Source organism: Cynocephalus volans, chromosome 11, assembly GCF_027409185.1.
Source record: "Cynocephalus volans isolate mCynVol1 chromosome 11, mCynVol1.pri, whole genome shotgun sequence".
NCBI classification, from domain to species: Eukaryota; Metazoa; Chordata; class Mammalia; order Dermoptera; family Cynocephalidae; genus Cynocephalus; species Cynocephalus volans.
In genome coordinates this window covers 18956346-18983262 of record NC_084470.1, presented here as the reverse complement: position 1 = coordinate 18983262, position 26917 = coordinate 18956346, and the positions used below count along the sequence as shown (strand labels likewise).

The 26917-nt window shown below is 46.8% G+C and overlaps 1 protein-coding gene across 1 annotated transcript in view; it reads left to right on the top strand.

Moving 5' to 3' along the window:
• Positions 1-26917, top strand: part of CLSTN2 (calsyntenin 2) — a 589675-nt gene that overhangs the window by 477503 nt on the left and 85255 nt on the right. Inside the window, exon 6 of the mRNA XM_063115155.1 lies at positions 26677-26862. Within this exon, the coding sequence (XP_062971225.1) occupies positions 26677-26862 (186 nt within the window). The remainder of the gene's footprint in view (positions 1-26676; positions 26863-26917) is intronic.

The window sequence follows — 26917 nt, the reverse complement described above, 5'->3', positions numbered from 1 at the left end:
GTGGCTTGTCGACTATAATGGCTCTGGTGGGGACACCAGTGGGTGTGGTACCAAGCAGCAATCCTAGAGTGATCTCTGTGCCATCGTCATTCTAGCTGCCTGGCCACTCCCTGTCTCTGCTTCATGTGTTGACGATGCCGCAGGCTACTGCTTGCTTGTAACTCATGGTGCTTCATGGTGGCGTCCCCTTGTGGCTTCCGCTCACGGCCTTCTCTTGGTGCATTTTTAAGCTTCTGGCCTCATGATATTCTACTCTCTCTTTTTTCTTATCTTTTTTTTTTTTTTTTGGATCTTTCATTTTAAAATTCCCCTACAGTCCGTGTTAGTCTGTGTTAGTCACTCACAAACCTATCGGTCAGACTGATGCCAGGCCTCCCTGGAGGTCCCTGGACAGACTTTGAATGGCTACCTTTTAGTCAGGTACTCTTCCTAATCCAGTTCATCAGGGGCGGATGGGCACGACCTCATGGTACAAAGCAAGGACACCCATGCAGCAGGAGCTACCTGGGATTGCTCCCCTCAGAAGGCAGGTCTCACAGTGCTTCTCCTCTGCAGAACTTGAACTCCCTCCAACTTTAAACTAGAGGAGGGGGGATTAAACCCACCTCTGCAGACAGTGAGTTGTTTGCCTTTGAACAAAGTAGTGAAGATGAAACGTGCAGTAGAGGAGCCGCAGGTAAGACATGTGTGAGGTAAAGAACAAAATAGAGTCATCTGTGTGTCAGTCTCTTTAGGACCAAGCAAGATACACGGAAAGAAAGACAAGCCAGACTGGAAAACTGTGTTTTCCCATCCTGAGGGAGCCTGAGCTCCGGTTGAATATAATTCACTAGATCCAAGGACCCTGAGGGCAGGATTGTTTCTAGTTCACCCCTGAATTTCGGAGGCTTAGTGTCTGGCCCCAGTTGTAGGTTCTGAAGAAATAGTCATTGGATGAATGAATGAATGAATGAAAAGCTATCTGAGTAAAGAAGAGCTCACCTTGTTTTATTTTAACTTATAAGGATTATCCCCCTGTGAAGGTCTAGACTTTGAAGACAAAGCCTGGAAAGAATATATAAGCTCTCTAAGCATAGAATATGCTCCCATTAAGATTTTAAATGGAAAAAGCAAAACATGAATCCCTGTCTGGAGAACGGTTCCAGTTGTTTTTGTCTTTGACAAATGAGGTACCTACAGATTTGGGATTGCGTGTTTATACCTACATTTAAATGTAATTTCGTAACAGGGTTTGTACTCATTCAGTGTAGGCAAATGTAGTGTTAAATGTATGCAAAGAAAAGCCTGGTCTTGATGCTTGACTCAGTGTGTGAAGGACGCACTGAGCACCTCCCCTTCAGTGCACAGTGACATCTGCAGCTGCAGAACGTGAGCTGCTGGAGGGCAAGGACAGCGCCCATTTGCTCTGTGTCTCCAGGGCCCAGCACAGGGCCGAGCACGATGCAGGCACTCAGCAAGTGTGGAACAGAGGAATGAGTGGTCAGCACAACCTGAATAAAAAATGCACCTTCCTGTGCAACAAACAGGGAAGCAGCAATTGCCTGCATCAGTTCATCGTGTCAGGCAAAGTGACTTAAGTATGTGTAACATCAGAATTGACAACTTCAGGGTGCTTCACTGCCTGAGCTGGCACAATTCTGCATCTCTACTCTCCTCCCTCCAGCTCACCCCCATAGACAGCCATTAAGTCCTTCTCCCAGCCATTGCCCCTGAAGCTTTCAGATCACAGACAGACCCTCCAGATGCTCTGGTATGTGTACCAGGGTCTCAGCACCTTCCTGCCATTGCTGTCACAGCCCACAGACCTGGAGAGGAAGCTCTCCTTCTTCTTGCGTACTGGTCCCTTTATTCCTCCACTTGGGCAGCCCTCACCTCTGGCCCATGCATCATGAGGCCCATTCTCTCTATCACCCCTGGCCAGGGCTGCAGCCTCGTAGCTGAAAGTGCACCTTTCTCTGGGGAAGAACTGACCCAGATGTGGGTCAGATGTGTGTCTCTCATCTGACCCCTTGTCCCAGACTTGCAGAGCAAACTGGAGTGAGCCATGTTTTATTGGCTGGTTTCTTTGCTTGCCGCAGGTGAAGCCAGCTGCACCTTTCTGTGAGAGGTCGCCAGGCCCTAGGGGAAATGGATGGCTTTTCTTGGAGCGGGTGTGGGGTGAATCCTGCACTTTTGTAGATGGGAGGGGAGCACAGAGAAGAGAAGCTTTTCAGAGGGCTGGTGAAGAATGTGTAAGAAGCGCAGCCTGGCTCAACGAAAGGGTGATGACTGGGGAGAAGTGTGAAGCAGGATTGGAGAGGTCAGGGCGGGGGCAGGGAGGGCTGAGATTCTGAGGCCAGGGTAAGGAGCTGCAGTGAGCCTCAAGCCCCTCACACGCAGGTGGGAAGGATCTGCATGCATGTGCCAGACCGAATTCCCTGGCATTCCCAGGGAGAACAGAGGCCCCTCCCAAGCCGACTTCCTACAAGCAACATGTGTCACCAAGCAAACGCAGTTTGGCAGTTTAAATTCTTGTACCTGTTCTAAGTAATTTCCCTCCAGGCAGGAGGGGACTGCAGCACAGTAAAAGCAATCCATCATGCACAGGGCCCTCCCGCCTTCCCGAGCAGTCCCAGCAACTCTTCACCCAGCCCTTGCCACAGCCGGCTGCTCCCAGTGAGCTGTCTCGGAGCAAAGGATCCTGCCCTTCCTTCCCAGGGCCCATAGGGACCTGCTACCAGACTCCAGTGGTGCCCCAGAACAGTGGCCCCCATTTTCCATCACAATAGCACCTTCCATGTGCAGGACCTTGGCTTTGCCAGTGTACTGCTGGCCTTGCCCAGCTGTGCGGGGACACCAATACCCTGGCTCTGCAGCCTCCTGCCTTTCATAGTTTGGCCCAGGCATTGTCTGCTTGGGCTGTGATTTTTCAATTTCAGTCTTTTTCTGTGGGTTGGTCTTGTCTTCTCAGAAGGAATGTGGGCTCCCAGAGGGCAGAACCTCACTTCTCACAGCCTCTGGCACTGAACTTTCCATCCCTTACCTGAGCATAGACTAAAAGCTTGCTTGCTGGAATTGCTCCCTAATAGGCTGAGCAGGGCTTATCAGGGGTTCTGCTGGCAGCGAGGGAAGGGAAAAAGGCTTTGCATCCAGAAATGACCCCAGGGTGCCAGGTACGTGCATGTTGCTCCTGGGTAAGTTTCATCTTCTCTGCTGTATTCCGAGATTGTAATTTTGAAGAGGTGGTTAGGGTCAGCTCCCTCCGCAGGGGTAGGTGGGACTTGGCTGAAGGGAACACTCCCATTCTCAACTGGCCATGGAAAAAAAGGGGCCTCAAGGCATAAACCAGACCTGTGTGACTGGGAGGGAGAATTACATCTCTGTTTTGTCCTGAGCTTTGAGAACTCATGTGTGCTTAGAGACACCTCTAGTCCATGGAGATGAGAGATTCTATCAGGAGACAGGAAAGAGGTGCACCTGCAGCAGCCACATGCTAAAGCAGGAAACCCAGGAGGGTTCCTGTCCTGCTTCTCATTCCAGGTGTCTGGATTTGCAGTCTTCTTAATGTTTGTTTCCCTCTTGCCATTTGGGCAGAATCATCCAAGCCTGGACCTGTTGTGCTCTAAGGACTTGCAGGAGGGTCTGCATCCATTCATGGGTCATAGCACTGCAGAGGAGGTGGCGCCCTGGAGGCCGTTGGGTGATGGTGCAGTGACAGTAGTGGATGCAGTTGGAGATGTTGCTGAGTCATGCGACCCTGCGGACCCCTCTTTATAGGGGGCACCCAACTGTCCCTTACAGGATCATTTGTAATGCAACTGTTAGTTTGGGGGGGTTTGTTTGTTTAACTTTGATTTTATGTTATCTTATTTGGAGAAACACATCCCTTGTTTATGCTTTCCTTTATTTTTCTTTTTAATCCCTTGGCCCACCTCTTTCTGCTTCAAGCTGAAAACATTGTTTTCCGCAACACTTACTGGGTGTATTTACCCTTTTATTGTTGAAAGTCACATTTTGTATTTATTACCTGCTTCTGCCAGTCTGGACCCAAAGTTCAGTACTTCATTGTCCCTTCATGCAAAATAATTTCCCTTTAAAGAGAGTCACTGGAGACTTTCCTGGTGGCCTTTCACCATTTCTTCCCCAGACATGTCGCTGATCAGACATTTGGCCAGTCTGGATCCAAGGTTTTCCACAAGGCAGAATCAGCTCTGCAGCCCCAGCAGAACCATCTGTCTGCTCGCCTTGTCCCTAGATCCCCGGCAGCTAGACACCTTGCTCGGCAGCAGTTCACCTAGCACTGCCAGTTGGAAGAGTTTCTCCAACAAGCCCAACCAGCTCCTGTTCCTTCTACCTTCACAATAAGTTGTCCTGTTTAAAATAAAGAGAAAGGGAGATGCAGCTACTTTGTTGAACCATTCCCTGTCGATTCTTTGGGTAATTCTCCAGGTGCACCAGATTATCCCAGTCTTTCCACCACTCCACAAACCAGGCCTTCATTAGGAAGGAAGGGTGGTTTTTCAGAGAGTGCTTCTCAACCTGAGTGTGCACAGGAGTCAGCTGGGCCTGGTGAAATGTAGATCCTGGATTTAAAGGCCTGGGGTAGTTTGGATGCGGCTGGTCCATGAACTTCACTTTGAGTAAGAAGGTCATGCGGAAAATACTGACTAGACACTTAGAGTGTGTCTAACACATTTGTGTTGAAAAGACAAGAGCACAAAAGCTGCTGATAGACATTAATTTTCCCTTGGTTATTCACATTGACATTACACAGTAGGAAACATTGTTGGAGTGAATTCACTCAGCCTTTACTGAAGGCCCACGGTGTGCTAAAGGCTGGGGGCACAGAGACACATATGACCTACAGGACTCATAGTGTGGAAGGAGGTGATGGCAATACTGAGGACAAAAGCTGTGATGGAGGGAATGACAGGAACATAAAGGAGACATTTAAACTTGCTCCAAGCAGAGGCGCTGGGAGAGACGCCCCTGGACCACATCTGGAAGGATAATAGGCTGTAGCCCCAAGAGCAAGGGTGTTCCAGACTACGGAGCAGGTGTTAAGAAGGTGGGAAGGAGCATGGCATGGTTGGGACACAGGGGAAGAAGCCTGGGCTGGCCGACAGGGGCCAGATCATGGACGGAGGGCCTCCCACGTCCTCCTGAGGGTAAGGGAACCCCAGGGACTTACCAGCCTCTGTGCGGTTAGGTGAGATCTCAGGGAAGAAGAACCCCTTGGACAACCACACACATGAAGGATGGAAAGCAGTGACTGGGGCAGGGAGACCAGCCAAAAAGAATAGCTTCTGAGTGCACTTCTGACTGGAGCACGTCCTGAAAAGTATCCAAACTCATGTATTGATTCCAAAATCAATGTAAAGTACTGAGCAGCAAAGGAGCTTGGATTTGCAGACAAATCTCATGAGATCCCATAGAGCAGGGGATAAAGTTGGCAGTCAGGCATGCCTGGGATAGAAGAGGCTCTGCTAAGCTTTGCCAAGAGTATGTCCCAGTCCCCTCTGCAGCTGTTCATCTGCCACCACCCCGCCACCAAGGAGAAAAAAGCCCAGGCCCTCGGGGTCAGCTGACTTCACCCTGCCCCTTCTAAAAGTCAGATTAATTACTGACCAAGTAAACTAAAGAGCTGGCTTAGGTTTTACTGCATGAAAGGCACTGATTTCAAATCACGGAGTGATAAGCCAGGAAGGTGTCCAGATTTGCTTAGGGAAACGGAATCACAGAGGACTCAGAAAGCATAGCTGTGTCCATCAGAGGACTGGAAGACGACGTTACCCTGATTTCAGGCTGGTACACAGGGCATTGCCAGAGAACCAGGGTGCAGGAGGTCTCCCGGCCTCAGTTCTCTCCTCCACTGTCTTGTCAGGGTGTCTGAGACTCCGCCATTACAGTACTAACCTTTTATTTTAATGGATAATCCCCACTTAAAATGCAAATACCTCGTGCAGGAGTAAAGCATCAAGCCAGAGATCAACAAAGTATAGCCCGCAGGCCAAATCTAGTCCACCACCTGTTTTTATACAACTAACTGCAAGCTAAAAAATCGGTTTTACATTTTAAATGGTTGGGAAAAAAAGCAAAAGAAGAATAATATTTCAAGCATGTGAAAATTACATGAAATTCAAGTCTCAGGGCCCATATATAAAGTTTTATTGGAACATAGCCCCATTCTTCCATTTACTTATTGCCTATGGCTGCCCTACAACAGCAGAACTGAGCAATTTTGACAGAGACCACACGGCTCTGAAAGCCTAAATATTTACTATCTGGCTCTTTACCAAAGAAGTTTTCTGACTCCTGCATAAAGCTATTTATTGTCCATTGACACCTTAGTAGGGAGGAGTTTATTGGATTACTTAGCACAGCCTAGAAAGAATGGGATATCCAATGGACATGTTTAGACAGAGGCAAAGGAGTACAAAAATCCAAAGCAAGTTCACTGCACAGAGGACAGGAACAGCTCTGATAGATGAGCCATCCCAGCCCACTTTATAGACGAGGAAAACAGGCTAACAAAGATGGACTTACCCAAAGTCTCATAGGTGATAAATGACAGAGATGGGATTCATATTCATATCAGTCTATTCCAGAAGACATTTGTGGTGTTAGGGGTAAGAAGGGGAAAGAAATAGCAGGTTGGGAATTTCCAAAGGGGGATACAGCAGCTTTACCAAAAAGAATCTCAGAAAACTGTTTAGACGAAAGAGACAGCCTGTGGTCCTTAGGCAATGTTTGTAACCTCTCAGTTATCTTATCTACAAAACAGTGATGAGACTTACCTGGAAAGGTAGCTGGAGTTCAATGAAGCAGTGTCTACGCGGCACCTAAGAAGTGCCCACACATTACTTGTCTTCCTCTCCGTGCTCACCCAACTCATATTTCCTTGACTGAGTTGGGTCTAGGGAACTGTCACCTTAAAATGATAACTCATTCAAAAACAAACCCACACTCGGAGACTGTCTGTCTGTCAGATACTATTTGCCTGAGCCTGAGGTTTCCTCTGGTTGTCTCGTGGGCCAGGGAAACACACGATGAGCCTAAGACTTGAGTGTTAATCTTCAAACCCAGAGATGCCGGGCCCAAGTGTGGCTCCTCCTGCCAGAGCAAGAAGACTCCAGCTTTTCCTCAGGGGTAATTCAGCATGAAACTTACCCTTCTACCCTCTGTTCAACAGGAGAGTAATGGCTTTATTTGAGGTTCATCCCCAGGAGCTCAGCTTCTTCATCCTCTGCCCTCAGTCTCTGTCGCCTCCACCCTCAGTCTCCCTCAGTCCTGTCCTCTTGACTCTCTCCTCTTTATCCATGGCCTCTCCTCTCCCTGCATCCCCATTCTCCACTTGCCTCTCCTTTCGTTCCTTTCTTCCTCTGGTTCCTTTGGCCCCGCCTCCTTTCCCAAGCAGATGCCCTGAGCCCCACAACTGGAGAAAGGGATGAGGGCTGGGGGTTGGAGGGGGTGCAAGAGTCAGGTACAAGCCAGTGGAGATGGAGCTGGACGTGGGGTGATAAGGGCTGGATTTAAAACTTAGCTCCGTCCTGTTCTGGTCAGAGGCTTTGCTGAAGTTCTTTCTCTAGCTGTGATTTGGTTTCCTCAACCATAAATTAAGAATCATAATCCTTGGCCAAACTATTCTATAGGATTGTTAAGACCAGAGAGGTTCTAGTGTAGAAGCACTTGGCAAAATTTAAATCACTATGCAAATAATACCGTGATTAAAATTGGGAAAATAGATACAGCACTGTCATACAAATGAACACATACACACATACACACACATTTAAATCCACAGAACTGACTAAGGCTGTGTGGCTTGAGCATCATGTCCTGGTTTTAGTGCTTAAGATTGGGACTAAAAGGGGACCATGGGGTGAGGGGAAAAAGCAGAGTCCTGGGGGGTCCCACTCAGCTTTAACTCACTCTGCAGCTTGCGAAAGTCACTCCTCTCTGGAAGCATCAGCTTCTTCCACTGTAAATGGAAGAACACTTCCTTCTTGCAAGGACTGGATGGATGGCTGCTGTAGCACCTTGCCCAGAACCACACACATGTGGGGGCTCAGTAAGCAGCTCTTTTTAGTCCCCTTTATTCCAATTTTTAAAATCACAATGGAGCATTTTGCACCTCCCAAACAATTGGAAAAGCCATCATAGAGTCCTGAACTCCCCTGAAGACAGCCTCAGCCAGTGTTAGAAAGGCTTTCCAGAGGAGGTGGCACCCAAGCTGAGGTGCGAAGAGTGAAAACAAATATCCAGGTACCTGGAGGGGGTGGAGAGGGAAGCAACAATGGGAAGGGACAGGGAGGAGTGTCCCCAGGAAACTTGGTGCTGAATTGCTGCACCTCCTGGGAATCTGTTTACGTCCACTGTTCTGCTCAAGATCTCTTGCTCTGTAAATGACAGCAGACAGGCGTTTGGGTTGCAGAGGATGATTCTGGAGAAAGTTGAGTAATGAGGTAGATGGACTAGTGTTTATTTCCCTGTTAGTTTTCATGAGTGATGTGAGATTTCCAGCATGGACTGTGGATAAAGTAGACAGACCTTCCAGAGAGATTCTGTAAGGCAGTGGGTATAATAACCAGAGCTCACCTGGCCCCTGTGACCTGGGAGCCTTCAGGGCATCTGCAGCTGGTGCCCTTGCTGGAAGGCTGGTGTCCCTGGTCAGGCGGGCAGGGCAGTGCCTCACCACATGAGAAGCAGGCATGGTCAGTGGGCCCCAAGCAGGAGTGGAAGCCCAGGGAGGCCTGTGGGGCCAATGTGGGAAACTTGTCTGAGGCCTCTAAAAACTAGTCCATCCTGAGGAGGACTCATGTCTGATAACCTGGTTGGTGGAGGTCAGTATTTAGAGTAAAATGTGACCTCACTTCCAGCCACAGTTTAAGACAGTGGGTTATTTGGTTGGTCTTGTTTTAAGAGCAAGGCCTTTGCTGGAGGACAGAAGCCAGGACGGCTCTGTTCCCCCATCTGCATCCCCCAGTACGAGTGCCTGTCTCTGGCCTGAGACTCTGCATCGCTGGGTCATAGCAGCTAGTGTCACACAGGCTGGACCAGGCACATGAGGAGCAGGGGCCCCAGCTACCTGCTGAGAGGTTTGATTCATGACAGCCCCACACACACTGAATCTCCCCACTTCCATGGACTTCTCCAGCCTCCCGACCCAGAAGCGAATATTGACAGTACATCATCCCCTTCTCACCTCCCAGGCTTTTGCTCTCAGGCTCTTAGCTTCAGTGGATGTCTAATGCCCTCATCACCCAGGGCCAGACAAAGCCCCCAGGTCTGATGGTGGGCAGGGCTCACACGTGCCAGCAGGGGCCCTCCGTGACAAAGAAAAGAGGCTGCCCAGACGGGCACCCCCAGGCAAGGGAGGAGGATGTTTTTCAGGCAAGATTTGCAAGCTCTGGGTTCTATTACAGAACCTGAGGTAGTAAGTGGCAATTGGACCACCATGACTATTCTTATGTAAACACTTTGTAAACTATAAAGTGTTTTATGCTCATTTGAAAATGATAAAGAATAAGTACAATAATCACAATAAAAATTCCCCAGAATCCAACTAACACAGTATTATCAATATTATTGTATATAGTTCTCTTCTTTCAGTCACAGTCGTTTGAACTTCATGTTCTCTCTCCACTTAACTTTATGTCATGTGTATTTCCACACATCGTAAAACCTCACCACCCCTCATCAGCTGCATAATGTTCCCTCACAGAGATGTACCCAGATGTGCTTGACCTTGTCGCTGCAGTTAGAGATGTGTGATTGTCGGGCATGAGCATGGTTCCATTTTTCTTTTTAATGCATGGCGAATATCTTTGTGCAAAAGTCTTTGTCTGAATTTTGGCTACTTTCTCAGGAGTGTGTTTACTGGGCCAAAGTCTATGGGCATATTGAGGCCCAAGACACATTTTGTCTGCACCTTTCTAATTCTTTGTGAAGGCTTACCCCCCCTGCCCCCAGCTGGGTGAGGGAGCCATCTCTCCCACCCTCATGCACGTGGACTGGAGGGTCCCGTGTATTTGACAGACTGGGGATTTCGAGCATGTTTCCTAAAGAGATCAGAATTTGGTTTCCACTGTAGAGTACTGTTCAGTGAAATGGAAAGCCCTGTGCTCTAGTTCCACCTAGAGTCATGGTCCTTTTATTTAAAAAAGAATAAGCTTTGAAACTGTACAACTGATAGATTGAAGAGATTTACATAACTACAGTATGAAAAAGTATACATAAGGCATCTTTTTAAAAAGACTCAAAATATGTATGTGAAGAACTATACTCTTCAACTGTAAATGCTTTTTCAAAGCCGTAAAAGCAAAGCTTCTTAAAGAACAGCTGCTCCATCTTACACCGATAATACATTTGTCCCAAGATAAGAAAATTGCCTAGAAAATGTTCGTGTTTATTAGACATAAGAGAGAAGAGTTTCTATAAATCCAAGAGAAAGTACCCTGGTTAGTTGAGTTAATGAATTCCCCCTTAAGAGAATTATCTATCAGAAGGCCTGCTCTAAACTGCCTGGTTTCTGCACCTTTCCAGTATCAATTCTGCAGGACATGTTTCTGTTTGGGAGCTGAGAAACACGTGAGCCAAGGAGCTTCAGAGATGGAGGAGTTGGGGAGAAAGTGGCCAAGATATGGGTGGGAGTCCTGCTCTCTGAGCACCACACAGTTCACTTCAGCTTTGGCTGCTCACCAGACTGCCCCCCAGAGAGCTTGGAGCCAGGATGAAAGAGGGGGAGGGTTCTCACAGGCTTTAAAGAGGTGGCACCCAACACCAGCAAGACCAGAGACTTGTTGGGAACCAAGGTGCTCATGGAGGCATGAGAGAACAATGCAGAATAGAATAGTCCCCCCTATCAGCACAGGGAAGGCCAGAGGCTACCGGGATTGGGATGCAGTGCCTCAGGTGCCTGAGCCAGAGCACAACTTGCCCAAGGGTTGTGTGAGGTGTGAGAGCCCTGGAGAAGCAGCACATAGAGTGACCCCAAACCCAGTCCAGCAAACAGCAACCACACCTTCAGTTTAGAAGGGCTGGAATGAGTGGAAGAATCCACAGGGTGTGCAAGGAGAGGGAATTCCGACCAGAGCAAGTGGGCCAGGGAATTCCATGAGCCCCAGACTCTGAGCACAGGCACCTTCTCATTCGTTCCTCAAACACTTAGTGAGACTACTATGTTCCAGGAATTGCTCCAGGAACTGGAGATTTAAAACTAACAAAAGAAACATAGTCCCTGCTCTTGTGAAACTCATGTTGGGGTCAGAGGTGGGTGGGTGAGAGTTGCAGACAAACAAATAATCACAGAAATAAATGAACACTTAAACACGAGCATGGTATCATAAAAGACAGTTAGATGATGCTATGAAAGGGTGTAGATATTAAGTGGCCTAGCCTGGTTCAAAGTTGGCATTCAGTTGTATTTATATGATTAACTGAAAATCATCCATGTGCATGAGGCACAGAACACAGCCAAGTAGGAAGAAAGCTCAAGATCTCCATCAAAATTCCAATGACATTCTTCACAGAAATAGAAAAAACAATCCTGACATTCACTTGGAACAACAAAGGACCCCAAATAGCCAAAAAAATCCTGAGCAAAAAATAAGTAAAGCCAGAGGCATTATACTACCTGACTTCAAATTATACTACAAAGCTATAGTAATCAAAACAGCATGGCAGTGGCACCAAATCAAACATGCAGACCAATGGAACAGAATAGAGAACCCAGAAATCAATTCACATACTTACAGCCAAATGATCTTTGACAAAGTCACAAGGAACATGCACTGGGGAAAGGACAGCCTCTTCAACAAATAGTGCAGGGAAAACTGGATATCCATGTGTAGAAGAATGAAACTAGACCTGTACCTCTCACCATATACCAAATCAACTCAAAATTGATTAAAGACTTAAACATAAGTCCATAGTTATAAAACTCCTAGAGGAAAACATAGGGGAAACACTTTAAGATGTAGGACTGGGCAAAAATTTTGTGGATAAGACCCCAAAAGCACACGTAACAAAAGAAAAAATAAACAAATGGGATTAAATCATACTAAAAAGTTTCTACATACCAAAAGAATCAAAGTGAAAAGACAATCTACAGAATGGGAGAAAATATTTCCAAACTATGCATCCAACAAGGGATTAATATCCAGAATATACAAAGAACTCAGACAATTTAACAGTAAAAGAACAAGTAACCCAATTTTTAAAATGGGCAAGGGAGCTGAATAGGCACTTCTCAAAAGAAGATATACGAATGACCAACAGACACATGAAAAAATGCTCAACATCAGTCAGCATCAGGGAAATGTGAACCAAAACCACAATGAGATATCATCTCACCCCAGCTAGACTGGCCAGTATCAAAAAGACAGAGAATAACAAATGCTGGCAAGGATGTGGAGAAAGGGGAATACTTCTACACTGCTGGTGGGACTGTAAGGTAGTACAGCCATTGTTGAAAACAGTATGGAGGTTTCTCAGACAACTACAGGTAGAACTACCATATGATCAAGCAATTCCACTAGTGGTTAAGTACCCAAATGAATGTAAATCATCGTGTCAGAGGGATACCTGCACTCCCGTGTTTGTCACAGCTCTATTTACAATAGCCAAACTATAGAACCAACCTAAATGTCCATCAGTGGGTGACTGGATAAGGAAAATGTGGATATACACACAATGGAATACTACTCAGCCATAAAAATGAATGAAACTCTGCCATTTGCAGCAAAATGGATAAGCTTGGAGAAAATTATGTTTAATGAAATAAGCCAGACACAGAAAGAGACATACCACATGTCCTTACTCATAAGTGGGAGCTAAAAATTAAATACATAAGTACTGTGTGTTGATTGAATTATGTCCCCAAAGTTCGTATATTAGAAGCTTAATTCCCATTGTAACTGTTGAGGGTGGGAAATCCTATTATGGTAATTGAAAGGTAGAGCCTTGAAGAGGTGATTAGCTTGTAGAACCATCCCATAATGAATGGATTAGTAATGGTCATCAGGGGTGAGGTTCTGAGGACTTTAAAAGAAGAGCAGATGAGAGGTTACTCTCTCTCATCCACCATGTTCTACCATGTGAGACCCCTGGGTCACTGTTGCCACCACCAAGGCCTTCACTAAATGTGTTCCCTGGACTTTCCAGCCTCTGAAACTGTAAGAAATAAATTTCATTTTCTCATAAATTACCCAATTTCGGGTATTTTGCTATAAGCAATAGAAATGGACTAACACAATATGAAAAAGAAAAAGAAAGGAAAGAAAGAAACAGCAATCACAACAATACATTGAACTTTCAGAAGGAGAGAACAGAGCTGGGGTCACTAGAGGTGGGAAAGGGGTAGGAGGAAGGGGAGGGGCCAGGGAGGACTTGGTTAATGGACACAAGGAAGGATTCCGTATTGTGATGATGAATAAGCTAATTGTCTTGATTTGGCTATTGCACACAAGTATTGATAGTGAACTCTGTATCCCACAAATATGTATTATCAATTGTTTTAATAATAAACAAATAATAAAAAGAGAGAGGTCCCAAAGGGAGCTGCTTCTCTGTCTCACTCCTCTGAGCTGCAGAGTTTTATGGTGGTCAGGTAGGGAGGGAGACGGGCTCACAGCCCCGGCATCTCTTTCTTTTTCATGATCACTGAAAGGTGGCTTTTCTTCCAGCTCAAGGAAGAGCCACAACCTGAACTAGGAATGACTGAGCCCACCGTGTGGAATGAGAAATAGATACAGTTTGCCATATACTAAATATGCACAAATACCTTGTATAACTTTTGTAAATGCTGCAGATATGAACTTCCCAGATTGCCTCCTTAAGGAACTGGTGAGAACTTTTGGCCACCTGACTCAGATCCAGTCTCTGTCATGATCAGGGTTGGAATCCTGACCTCCTGGCCTTATCCAAATTCCACTAACCCCCATGGGGTCTGTGTCCACACCAGTGTCAACCCATTCCAGCAGTTCTGGAAATGCTCCCTTCCTTGGTTGAGGATCCTTATTCTTGATCTCTGCCTCAGCACATGCTCTAAGTTTCCTAAAGGAAATTTTGTTATCGGTGATGTCTTCAGAAGTTTCAACTCTCTAACGTACTTGCAAGATGCTGGTGACCAACTTTCCTGACTACCCTGATCTACCATCTGTCTCTACTAGGTTATGCTGTGTAACAAGTGATCCCCACGATCTCAGCAGTTTACAACAAGGACTTATTTATCACTCACTGGTACCTGTGCCCTGTGGGTTTGTTGCGGGCCCGTTGCTCCACAACAATGCTACAAGCCACAAAGGCACTATCCACCTGCTCCATCTCCTCATCCTAGAGACCAGGCTGGATCAGCAGCCCTGTCTACTCTGAGCAGTTCTTATGGCAGAGGCAGAAGCTTACGAGAGTGAGTAGAAACACGCTTTGCCTCTTAACTCCTCTACTCAGAGTCGGCCACTCTCATTTCTTCCCACGTTCCATCAGTCAAAACAAGTCACATGCCAAACCCAAAGATACAGAAAACAATAAATCCAATCTCTGCAGACTACCCACTCAGTCACAAGTGTTCTCTGCGCCCGTAAAATAAACCTACACCTCCCCCAGGACCCTCAAAAGTCTCCTCAGATCATGACATCAGGCTCAAAGCCCAAAGCCTCATGGTGCATACAAGGTCTGGATGAGGCTCCTTTTGATGTGAAGACTTGTAGCTAAAGAGATCTGCTGCACACATACACAGCATGCATGGGGCATCAGGAACAGTGTAACCAGTAAACACTCCCATTCAGGAAGGGAGAAAGGAGGAGGGACACAGCAGTCACTGTTACACAGCAGTTCTGCAATCCCATGGACAGAGGCTGCGAGGTCCCCTACCCTGGGAGGAAGGAAGGTGTCAACTGGGCCCTGATCTGCATTCTGGATGTAGCTCCTCTGCCCTTTATCCTCCACTGCTCTTGGCTACACCCTCCAGGAGGTCCTTCCTTTCCCATTATCCATCTTGACCAAATCTAAAGAGAGCACTGTAGAATATGCCCTCTTTGGCAGCTGAACAATTTTCTCATCCTGGATCCTGCTAAAGAAAGCTGGGGGCCCAAGGGTTGTTTTACATATTAGATAGTCACAGCCTCTTAAAATTGCCCCCTCAGAACTGTCCGTCATCATTCTACTGGTGAAAGCCGGTCACATGGCCAGACCCCATCAACAGGGCAGGGATGTGTACTCCTTCTACTGGGAGGAGGCACAGCCAGGAGCAATAGTCCAGCACACTACAACTGGAAATGGCTCTCTCTCCATCGAGAGCCCTGGGTCCTGCATCTCTAGTTCTTCTGCAACTCTGCCCTGCACAGTGTAAAGAAAAGAAAGCCTGTTCTGACTCATTTGGTGTAAAGTACTACCCTGCTGGGTCAGTTTCCAGGCCGCAAACAGATTTCCCTTTGGGCACCTGGGATAGCAAGGCATGGGTGGCTTCTCACCTGCTTTGACTGCTGAGACTCATGAGTGTGGTGGGAAGAGGGCTGGGAGTTTACCACCCAATACTGTCTGGGCTGGTGATTTCCAAGTCTGTCTGTGTGTCCGGTTCTCTTCAGGGGCTGATTCTAATGACAGATCCCAGGGCCTTCCCCTCAAAAGTTTCTACTAGAATCTTCTGAGGTAGGACCCAGGAACAGGCTTTAGAAGTTTTTCAGGTGATTCTTCTGAGGCCAGCCATTACCCCACACCTGTCTATAGAAAAGAATTTGAGAAAAACAGATGATGTGGATTGCAAGGTCTGTGAACTGGAGAGGAGAGAGCACAGTCTGAGCTAGAGCAATCAAGGAGGACTTCCTGGAAGAGGAATTGGAAGCGTTATGGTTGGGCAACGATGATCAGCACAGGTTAGAGGAACGAAGAGAGATAAAGTAGGACATTGTCACAGTGATTGATCCAGGTGAGAAGTGATGATGGTCAGAAGATTAGAGTGGGAAGATGCTGACCTTTAGAGCATCTTCTGCAGAAGCAGAAGGCTCTAACAGCCCTGTGGATGTACAGAGTAAAATGTTGCAGAGCTCTGAGGTATTGCCTCCTGGAACTGAAGGCTTTGGACATAGGTTTTAGGAAATAGTTTTGATAGTGTATTATCTCGACAGTGCTTCCCAAATTATCTGCAGTGAAGGCACAGAGCTTCTTCACAATCAGTCGTAAACCAATACTTTGTAAAAATATAACGGAAACAAATTTCTAGAAAAGTGAAATGAATAGCAAAGACATACAAAATATGATCTTAATTTTTTATTATTAGATTCAACAAATATAAAGTTACTCTGTCAAATGGCTATGAAATTCTCTAAATGCTTATTTTCGATTTCTATACTTACCTCATCACAGACCTGTAAAAAGCAGCTGAGGGACTGGAACCAGTCTGTAGACCACAGTGAGCAGCATTGTTCTGGAAAATTCCATCACCCTTATCCTCCACAAAATCGGAAATGTTTTAGGCTTGGATGATCTCTCCTGCTTAGTCTGCTCAGCAAGCCATCTGTATCTGTTGTCCTTACCTAGTGGCACCGGTTATCCTGGCTGGCAGTGACAGCGGGGAGGGGAGTGTGATATAAGCCTTGGTCTTCGGTGAGGAGCTGTTGGGCAGGACGCTGCCTGCAGTTTCCCAGGTGCTCCGGGAATACGGCCTGAAAGTGTCTGCTGATGCGCATGACTCTGAGGCCTGCCAGGTGGCCGTGAGGCTTTTCTCAAGTCAAGGAGTCGGTAATCACAGGGCTTATTTGGGACAAAATTAAATCTCCTCTGTTATCAGGAAACTAGAGAGAACTTCATGGACAAAACAAAAATTGAAGACAAATTTCTGGCTGTTACATTTGACATTTATTGAAAATGTCTAGGGGGAAAGTACATGAAAGCTGAAAATACATGAGGGTTTCTAAGTTGGGAGCATATAAGAGCAATTTCAATACACACACTGGCCCATAGACATTCAAACTCAGGCTGGGGTGTGTGTGTGTGCAGACATACATATACACAGCAACAGACGCACAGCAGCATACATACACACACAGAGACACACAGATACACAGCAGCATACATACACACACAGACACACACACACACACACACAAAGCAGCATACATACACACACAAACACAAAGCAGCATACATGCACACACAGACACACACACAAAGCAGCATACATACACACACAGACACACAGACACACACAGCAGCATACATACACGCACAGACACACAGACACACAGCAGCATGCATACATGCACAGACACACACACACACACAGCAGCATATATACACGCACAGACACACAGACACACACACAGCAGCATACATACACGCACAGACACACAGACACACACACACAGCAGCATACATACACGCACAGACACATAGACACACAGCAGCATGCATACACGCACAGACACACAGCAGCATGCATACACGCACAGACACACAGCAGCATGCATACATGCACAGACACACAGACACACAGCAGCATGCATACACGCACAGACACACAGCAGCATGCATACATGCACAGACACACAGACACACAGCAGCATGCATACACGCACAGACACACAGCAGCATGCATACATGCACAGACACACAGACACACAGCAGCCATGCCTTGCTTGGGTCCTTCTTGTGTTAATGCCTGGCAGCCTCTCATTCAGTAGCTGGTGGGGGGCTAGGTGGATGATAGATAAGCAAGCTCCCACATGGACAGCAACAAAGACTCCCTGGGTTCCAGGTGATTGCCTTTCTCAGCTTTGGCTGCCAGAATTGAAGTATTGGAGTGAGTTGTGCTTGTGTACGTGTGCGTGCGTGTGTTCTAATTTTTGCACATCTGATCATTCACTCATTTTATAAATATTTATTGAGCACCTAGTATGTGCCCAGCACTGCACAGTGATGCATAAGTCATGCTTCAGTGGAGGAATGGGACATAAACAAATAAATAAATAATTCCCGGGGAGGGTGAAGGCTGGGGTGGAGCTAGGGGGGCTCTCCATCAAGGTGAGGCCGAGGAGGGTCCCTTTACAAAGTCACTGAAGGAAGAGGAGCAGCCACGGGTAGGGCAGGGACTGCACGCCCAGCAGAAGGCTCAGCAAGAGCAGTGGCCTGAGGCTTAGTCAAGGATGTGTGCATGGAGACATTTATTCCCTCCCTCCTTTTCTTTTGTAGTTAACTGTCTCTTTTTAGAGGAATTAAAAGGTAATGAAAATGATCTTGTAAAAATAAAGTAAGTGGAAAAGGGTCAGTAATGAAGGAAGAGAGGGGATTCCTTATATTTGTAATTAAGTTCAGAGAGTGTGTTTTGTTTCTCATTAAATGGTGCCTGTGTGTGATTGTTTTTAATTGGAGAAGAGAAAGCCACATACTTTAATTTTCAAAAATGTGTGTTCCCATCATGTGTCAGGCACAGGGCAAAGTGGTTTGCATTTATTATCTCACATAAGCACTGTAGATGACGTGAAGTAGGTAATAGTTTGAATGTCTGCATGAGGAAACTCAGACGGAGAAGGAAAAGTCATGCCCACAGCGGGTGACACCACGTGGCCCAGCTGGGAGTCACATGCAGGTCTGACTCCAAAGCCTGGTTCCTGGAAATTGTGCTCTGTGGCCTCCCTTTGGCGCAGTTAATTAATCCTCATCCTATAGATAAAGAAACTGAGGCTCAAAAAGGTTAAGGAACATGTCCAGGGCTACCCAGCTGGCAGGGCAGGAACAGCTGCATAATTTGTGGGTCCCAGTGCAAAATGGAAATGGGGGCCCCTTGTTTTTAAAGTACAAAGAATTTCAAAATGGTAGCAGCAGAGCATGAAACCAAGCATGGGGCCCTTCTGGGCATGAAGCTGGTCTCGGAGCCAGGGCTGGATGCCCATCCTCTCTGTCCTCAGCACCTCCTGCCTGCTTCCAGCAGAATGTCCCACCCCACAGCCATAGACCCACAACAGCAACTGGTGAAAGGTAAAAAGAAAATGAATTCAGAAAAGCAAGAAATCCTTTTGGGGAGTTGGAGTAGGAATCAGATCAGTCTGGCATAGTGCTGGCTCTGCCACTCCTCTCCTGAGATCAGCTACTAAGATGCAGGTCTGGCTTTCAGACTCCCTAAGGATGTGTGAGAAGGAGCCCAAAGCTGGAAGGCTAATAAAAGCAGCGAGGGTCCACTCATGGTGTGCCAGGAACTCTGCTAAGCATTTTACATGTATCATCTCACTTAATCTCGACAGCATCCTCATGAGATATAGTTGTGATTTTTCCCCCACTTTATAGATGCAGAAACTGAGGCACAGGCAGGTTAAGTAACTTGCTCAAGGTGCAGTAGTTGATAAGCAGAGGAACAGGGTCTGGACCCAGGCATCTGACCCTCACTCCTAACCTCGGTGCTCTACTGTCTAAGTGTCACCTCAGCCCTGCCCAAAGTTGGGCTTGGGCACTGAGGAACTCAACCCTGGGAGCCATGGAGAGAGAGGAGAGAGAAGGCAGGCCTCAGGAACCAGCTTTTTCACTCCCTTACATGAAGGCCTTGGAAGAGTCTTCATCACCTACACGCTAAAGAACCCGCTCCCTGGCCCAGCGCGCACGGCCCTTGTAATCTGCGCCCCCGCCCAGGCCCTCCCAGACTCACTTATGTCCACACTTTCTGAGTCATGCTGGGCTGCTGAGCTGTACAACCCAGGTGGGGACACTCTGCACATCATTGTCCGTCTAAATGGCACTGCTTGAACTTGAAGCTGTACAGCCCCAAAGCCCTGGTGGAGACACCCTGGAGTTCTCTTCCAACCTTTGGCATTCCCCTCACTCTGCAATGCCATATTGACCATGTCTTTTATTTTCTGTATTTTGGTGCTTTGACATCTGGGGCCCTGGTGACCCTGGAGGGACTGCCCCTCTCAGAGTTAGCCAATTCTCAGAGATAGTAAAGAACTCATGCTTTGGCTTTTCACATGCAAGCCAGCCAGTCCAGAGCCCACACCCCAACCACTTCCTTTATCAGGCTCTCACAGTCCAGGCCTTAATCGCTTGTCCTAATCACACCAGGGCCAGGCACTAGAGAACTAGGGGCAGTCCCTGTGCCCCAGAGCCTGCTGCAGTTATTCACACAACCAACCCTGAGCCAGCTTACCCTGCCTTACCCTTTCCTTCCCATGGAAGCCACATAAAGCCTTTACCCACAGTTCCTCTCTCTCCCTCTGCCTCTGACTGACCCTGGTGCTTGTCTGCGTGGCCCTTCACTTCAGTGGTGTGGCGTGCCCCTCCCCTGGGGATCTGTGCATATAACAAACTACCTTTTCAGTGGCAATTGTATCCTGATCTGTTGGCCTTACCATACTTAAGTAATAAGAAAACCTATATTAAAACAAATACCAAGGTCACTTCCTCCAGGAAGCCTCCTTTGAATATCGTAGTAAGTGCAAATTACCCCTTTTTCTCTGCTCCCTGGAGTCTGTTCTTTGTTCCTGTCAGCCTTCAAGCTGGCTATGTGGCTGCCACTGCTCTGACCATGAACTCCTTTGAGCTAGGGGTAATACCTGACACTTATCTGCCTCCCATGCCTATGGTGCTTCCTGTCACATAGTAGGTGCTCAGTAAATACATGGTGTCTGGAATATGATAAGAATGATACGAGAATGATGGTAGTAGTAGTAGCAACAGCTCCCCACTCTTGTGCTTTGCACACCTTTTCTCCAGTTCCCAAAGTAACTGTGCAAGGTGGAACTGTGTTACCCTCATTCTACAGATGAGGAAAGCAAGGCTCAGAGAGGTTCAGTGATTTACCCAAGACCACACAGTCAAGAAGTGGCAGCACCAGGGTTCAAACCTGAGTCTGTCCAGCTGCAGAAGTAACACTCTTAAATTTAATTACATTGAATTGAACTGAATTGAACATAATTCCCCTTTGTGTGACTCTGCCAGAGGTGACACCCTGCATTGATTCATCAAGGAGTGGCTGTATTAGTCTGTTTCTGTTGCTTATAACAAAATGAAATTTATTGCTTATAGTTTCCAAGGCTGGGACGTCCAAAGCCCAGGGGACACATCTGGTGAGGGTCTTGGTGGTGGTGACAGTGACCCAGGGGTCTCACATGGCAGAAAATGACCAAGCAGAGAGAGGCTAACCTGCTCATTCAATCTCCTTTTAAAGCCCTCCAAACCATGCCCCTGACCACCATTTTTAATCCATTTACTACAGGATGGTCCTACCATCTAATCACCTCTTCAAGGCCCCACATTTCAAATATCATAATAGGACTTCCCACCCTCAACAGTTACAGTGGGGATTAAGCTTCAATGAGGTGGGGGGGACATCCAATCCGTAGCAGTGGCTATCAGGAGTGTTCTACTGTTCTGAAAGTGAACACCAAGACTTACTGAGCTGCTGAGTGACTGTTCCAAAGCACAGTCTGACTACTTCTTCACACCCTCACTAAACATCTATTTATGGCTCTTCACTGAAATCTAAACCTCCTAGCCCTCGTTCACCACGTGACCTCTGCTTGCCTCTCCAGCCCTTCTCTACTTCCCAACTCACCCTCAGTTCAGGCGCACTGGACGGCCACTGGGGATAGCAGGGCTGCTAAGTGAAGTTACCGCCCCTTGCTTCTCCCTCTAGGAGTAGAAGCCCTTTTGTGCCTAAGTCAAAGCCAGCTATCCCTTGGAGAAAGTCTTGAAAGATGGCAGATGGCTGATGCCTGCAGAGCCTGGTTAGAGTGTCAGCTGCCTGAACAATCCCTGTTCAGAGGGGTCCCTTCCTGTCCCTCCTGCTCTCTGGCATCCCCATATCCAGCCACTCACCTTGCGTGAATCCAGCAATTTGCTAGAAATCCTGGTGCTTTTTCAGCCACTAAAAGCTGCGACCAGGAAGTGCTGGAGACCCCGAACATGCACAGTTAGAAAAGGAAGAGTGTCTCTGCCACACCTGCATCTTTCCCTTTCATCCTCTGCATCATTTCTGAGTGTGGAATTGGAACAATGGCCTGTATGTCTTGGATTACAAGAGCTGCCCAAAGCCTGTGCTTTCCGAAAGTCTCAGGTTAGTTTTTTTCCCACCTCTAGGCAAGTAATACGAAAGTTCCGAGTGGTTTCAATATTCTCCTGATAAGAAAACATATGTTCCCCCAATTTAGCTTGAGTTATAGTAAAATCATCATGTTTCTAAATTCTTAATCCACAAAGAAGGAGTTTAAATCCCAAGGGCATTCCAATGTCAGTTTTTTCAGGAATACTTATGGGGTGATTTAGGCCTGATTGTTAACACAGCAGACAGTCTACTTCCTTTCTCTTCACTTAAGAAAAAAATTTAGCCACAAATCATACACTAGTCTTTCCACCCTTTATAAACCAAACAGAATTTGTTTCTAAGCAGGACAGCTTAGAGAAGTCTAGGAAGCTGTGAACCAAGGAGTGGGGTGTTCCTATAACAAGGGTGTGTTAGGCTCTTGGCCTCTATTATCTCCTGCTGCTGACAGGCCAAAGAGGAGGTATAGTTATTTCAAAGCTACAGCTGAGGCAATGGAGGCTATGAGAGGACAACAGAGCTGCAAAATTCCCATGACCTGCATTTGGGGAGGTCAAGGTTCAAGTCCAGATGTCTCAGTCTTCGGCGTCAAGCCAAACCTCCAGCCCCACAAATGCCCTCAAGGTCAGGCAGCAATGAGATTGACAACACTCTTTGATCCTTTGCCAACATCAGAATTATCACTTTCTTTAAAAAAAAATCAGCATAAAGCGAATGTTCAAAAATAAATCTGTAAAAATTACAGTTGTTCTCAGTCCTGGCAAATGCTTAGCATCGTGGAGGAGCTTTTGTAAAAGAGCTGTGTGGCCTTGGGCAAGTCACAACAACTCTCAGCCATAGTTTCATTATTTTTGCAATTAGGGTAATAACACCCCCTCACTGGGTCTCTGGGAAGATTAAACGACAGAAGAGATGTAAAAGTGTTTGGCACCTTGTAGGTGCTGAATAATTGTTATTTCCTCTTATTTCCTATAATAAATGTTATTGAATAAATAATAATTTAACAATAATTTTTCTGTTGAATGTGTCCCTTGCACTTGATGCTGAAGTAACTCTGCGTTTAATCTCCCCCAAATTCTTGAGGGTAGGTACCTACAAATTTTACAGAAGAGGAACCTGAGGCTCAGGGAGGGTAAGTGATTTGCCCAAAGTTACATAGTAAATGGTAGTGTTGGGATTTGAACCCAGGTCTGCTGAATTCAGAGGTCATGCTCTTAAACCTTATGCTGTCCTATCCTCCAGGAAATGAGGGTGAAGAGACATTTCAAGTGGCAAAAGCTGGATTTGATGACTTGCCATTTGCCCTCTCAGTCCCCACCCCAACTCCTTCTTGGAAAGTGAAAGATGTCTGTGTGAACTTCCCACTCTCTCAAGAGCACTGTGCTCAGAAAGTGTCATCGATTTCTTTTACTGTATGGTTGCAATTTTGACTGCTGCTCATAACCCTCAAAAACAAACTTCATGAGGTCGCTAAAGTTACTGGCAGTTATGATGCCCCTAAAGCTCTTTCTTACCTGATTTCTCCCCAATGGCCGGGGAGGTCCCTGCCCTCCCAAGCAGGGGGTGGGTAAGAGGATAACAACTCTTGTAGGACTGTGTCTCCACTGGCCTTTCCCTTCAGGGTTTACTGGCTTGTTTATTATACTCTTTCTAAAAAAAAAAATCTGAGCTAGAATTTCTTGTCATAGATAGCCACCAAAATATCTAGATGAGAGAGGACTGCAGCCCCCACAAAAAAAAGGGGGGAATCAATACCAAGGGTGCCTTGAGCTGCTCCAGGACACTGTGCAGCCAGAGGAGGTGTGGTGGGAGGTCTACACATTAGTAGGACCTCAAGAACTGGTGCTGCGGGCTCATGCCAAGGCCCCCTGCACAATACTTTCTCCATTTTTTACTGGTAGGGCCCAGCGAGGGGGTGGGGGAGCAGGACCACAAGCCTGCTCCTTGCTGCCATTTCCTGTTATTGGGAAGTAGATTCCTCCATCATCCATTTTGGACCCGTTGCCTTGCCAAGAACAAAGAGAACCAAACATGTATGTGCTGCTGTTGGGATGGATGGTTCTGCAGGGCTAAAGATGGGACCGATGGGGTCAGCACCAGAGAAGCTGTAAACAGGACATGGATTCTGTCTGTGACTCAGGAAGGGCTGCCGTGGCCACAGTCAAGGCTAGGTGTCTGGGCACCCCGGTTCCACCTGACAAATATTTTCTGTGCTCTGATCTAGGTGTGGAGGGTTCAAAAATAAACATCACAATCCCTGCTTTTAAGGAGTTCACACTTACTGGAGGAGGCAGGCACATGAGTGGATAATTTCAATACAATATCCTATAAGATCCATTCATTCACATTTTCTACCACTGTCTGATGACCATCTACTGTGTGCCAGGCACTGTGCAGCATGATGGGGATTCGGAGTCACTATGAAGCTTGGAGTCTAAGGCTGCAGTCTAATGCTGGGAAGACTGTGGGAGCACAGGGGGGCAGCATGTACCTAGACTAGAGAAATCCTGAAAGGCTAACTGGAGGAGGTAGCAACAGGGACAGTGATAGAAAGGGAGCTCCATGTGGAAGAAACAGCATGATCAAATGCACAGTGGCATGAAACGTGTTGTACCTAGGATATTGCACAGCTGGCTGTGTGTGGACTGCTGCTTACAGCACTGTGACTTTCAGATACACCCGACAAGAAGCCCTCCTTTGCTTCAGAGGTTTGTCCTTAGGATTAAAGTTGGGGTCTCCATAGTGTGGGCTGCAGCAGCTCCATGATCACAGCCTCTGGGAGGGGATGGGCTAGTCCAAGAATACCTCCTGGAGGCTCTGAGAGAAAAACCGTGTAATTGGGTATATTCTCTTTTACATGCAGTCATTCTCACACTGTAACATCCTTTTCCTGTAAGTTCCTGGGAATGAACCTCACAACCATGGTGTGCCACCTCTGCTCTTGGCATGCTCTGAGAAAACCCTTGAAAAGGTAGCTCAGAGCCAAAGCCAGATGACGTCATTATCCAGAACATGGCAGGGTGGCGGTGCAGGGGGGCATCACCCCCTTCCTCACTGGGGTACACTGATCAGGTCCCTACTGAGTGCCATGCACGCACTGTCACAGTCGATGCTTACCCCAACTCGGTAAGGCCAGAGACCTGTTCCCTATTTTACTGATGAGTAGATCTGTAGTAACTGCCCAAGAACTTCCTGACTTTAAAGGGTCAAGCCCAGATTCTTGCTGCACCTGCTTCAAATGTGCTTCTCTGAGGCTTCCTCCCACGCAATCATCCTTGGCATTCAGGCCTCAGCTCAGGCATGAACTCTCGACCTAAAGGAGCCCCTCCACATCTCCGGCTTTTCCTTCCACAGCAACAGCCCCTGACTTGTTCACTGCCAAATCCTCGGTGCTGCAAGCAGAGCCTGGCACCTAGAGGCCCTGAATGAATAGCTGCTCAGTCAATGAAGCCATCTCACTGGCCCCTCAGCCCACCTTCTCCATGGTGCTGGCAGCCGCTGGCCCACTGGGACTCGTGAGAGCCTCCTGGTGGCTGCAGACTGACACAAAGTCCCACAAATGCAGAGCGTCCTGAGTTCCTCACAGTGAGGGCAGGCAATTCTATACATTTTCATTCCTACTTCAGCAAAAGGATACTGTCTAGCAAAGGTCTATGTGACAAACATTTGGGATTTTAGCTAATAGTAACATAATTCGCATTTATTCATGGCTCACATTCACTCTTCTACATGCAAGTCTGGCTGAGAACAATGACACAGTTCTCCCAGACACGCATCATGGCAGAGCATGGGATGGTCACTGTCACAGCAGACACGTGGCATCTATCACCATGAGCCTTGCCTTGGATCGGCTCTGACTTTTCAATCAATGCTCTTCCTCTTAGTGTTTATTTTTTGTTGATTGCGCTGTTCTTGCACTGTGCCGTTATAATCGTGATTTTGTTTCCCTCCAATGCTTTATCATCTCCAAATTATTTTTCCACTACAAGTAGTGACTAGACCATCAGCCCTACTTTGTGAGTCACAGCTCTGACTGTGTGAGGATCCTTGTACCCTGTCACGTGAGCTCATGTAATCCATGAACAACCATTCTCCCTTTTGTTTTGTAACTAGATACATGCATTTCTAAAAATGACCATGCAAGGCAAAACGGGGAAAGTGCGCTGAGAGGAATAACACTCAAAAACATCATCAGGAATGCATAAAAATAAAGAGAAAGAGAAACATTAGCTCAGTCTTACGTAAGGACTGCAATAAAGATGGCACTTTACCTTGAAGGGACCTGTTGTTTGCTGAGGAAGTTAACATAAGAAGGGTTGTGGTCAGTGTATTGCTGTGATGTGGTGGAAGGAGGGTCTCTGAAATGAGTGGCTGTGGCTCCTCACATGAGATGAACTGAGAAGCTGGCAGATGTTTAAGGTGCGTGCACGTGCGTGTTCTGGAGATTCCTACGTGGTTCAGCTAGGCCGGGTGCAGTTGTCTGTATTCACCTAATATTTCTCAGGGAGAAAATCTTGCATAAGCAAACATAAAATTTCCATTATCCTCAAACTGTTCCCTAATAGATTTGTTGGGACAAATAATTTGTTGGAACAAGTTCCCATTTTCAAAATAAGTGTTCTAGCAGAACTGACCATAGCCAATTTACTTTTAATCTTTCCTTATTTATTCAGACTGGACCAAAAGGATTGAGTACCAGCCTGGCTCAGGAAGCATGCCCCTGTTCCCCAGCATCCACCTGGAGACATGTGATGGAGCTGTGTCATCCCTGCAGATCACCGCAGAGCTGCAGACCAATTACATCGGGAAGGGTTGTGACCGGGAGACCTATTCTGAGAAATCCCTTCAGAAACTATGTGGTAGGTTTTTTCCTGTTGAAATTTGTTAAATAAATTGCTTTTCAATGATACATAC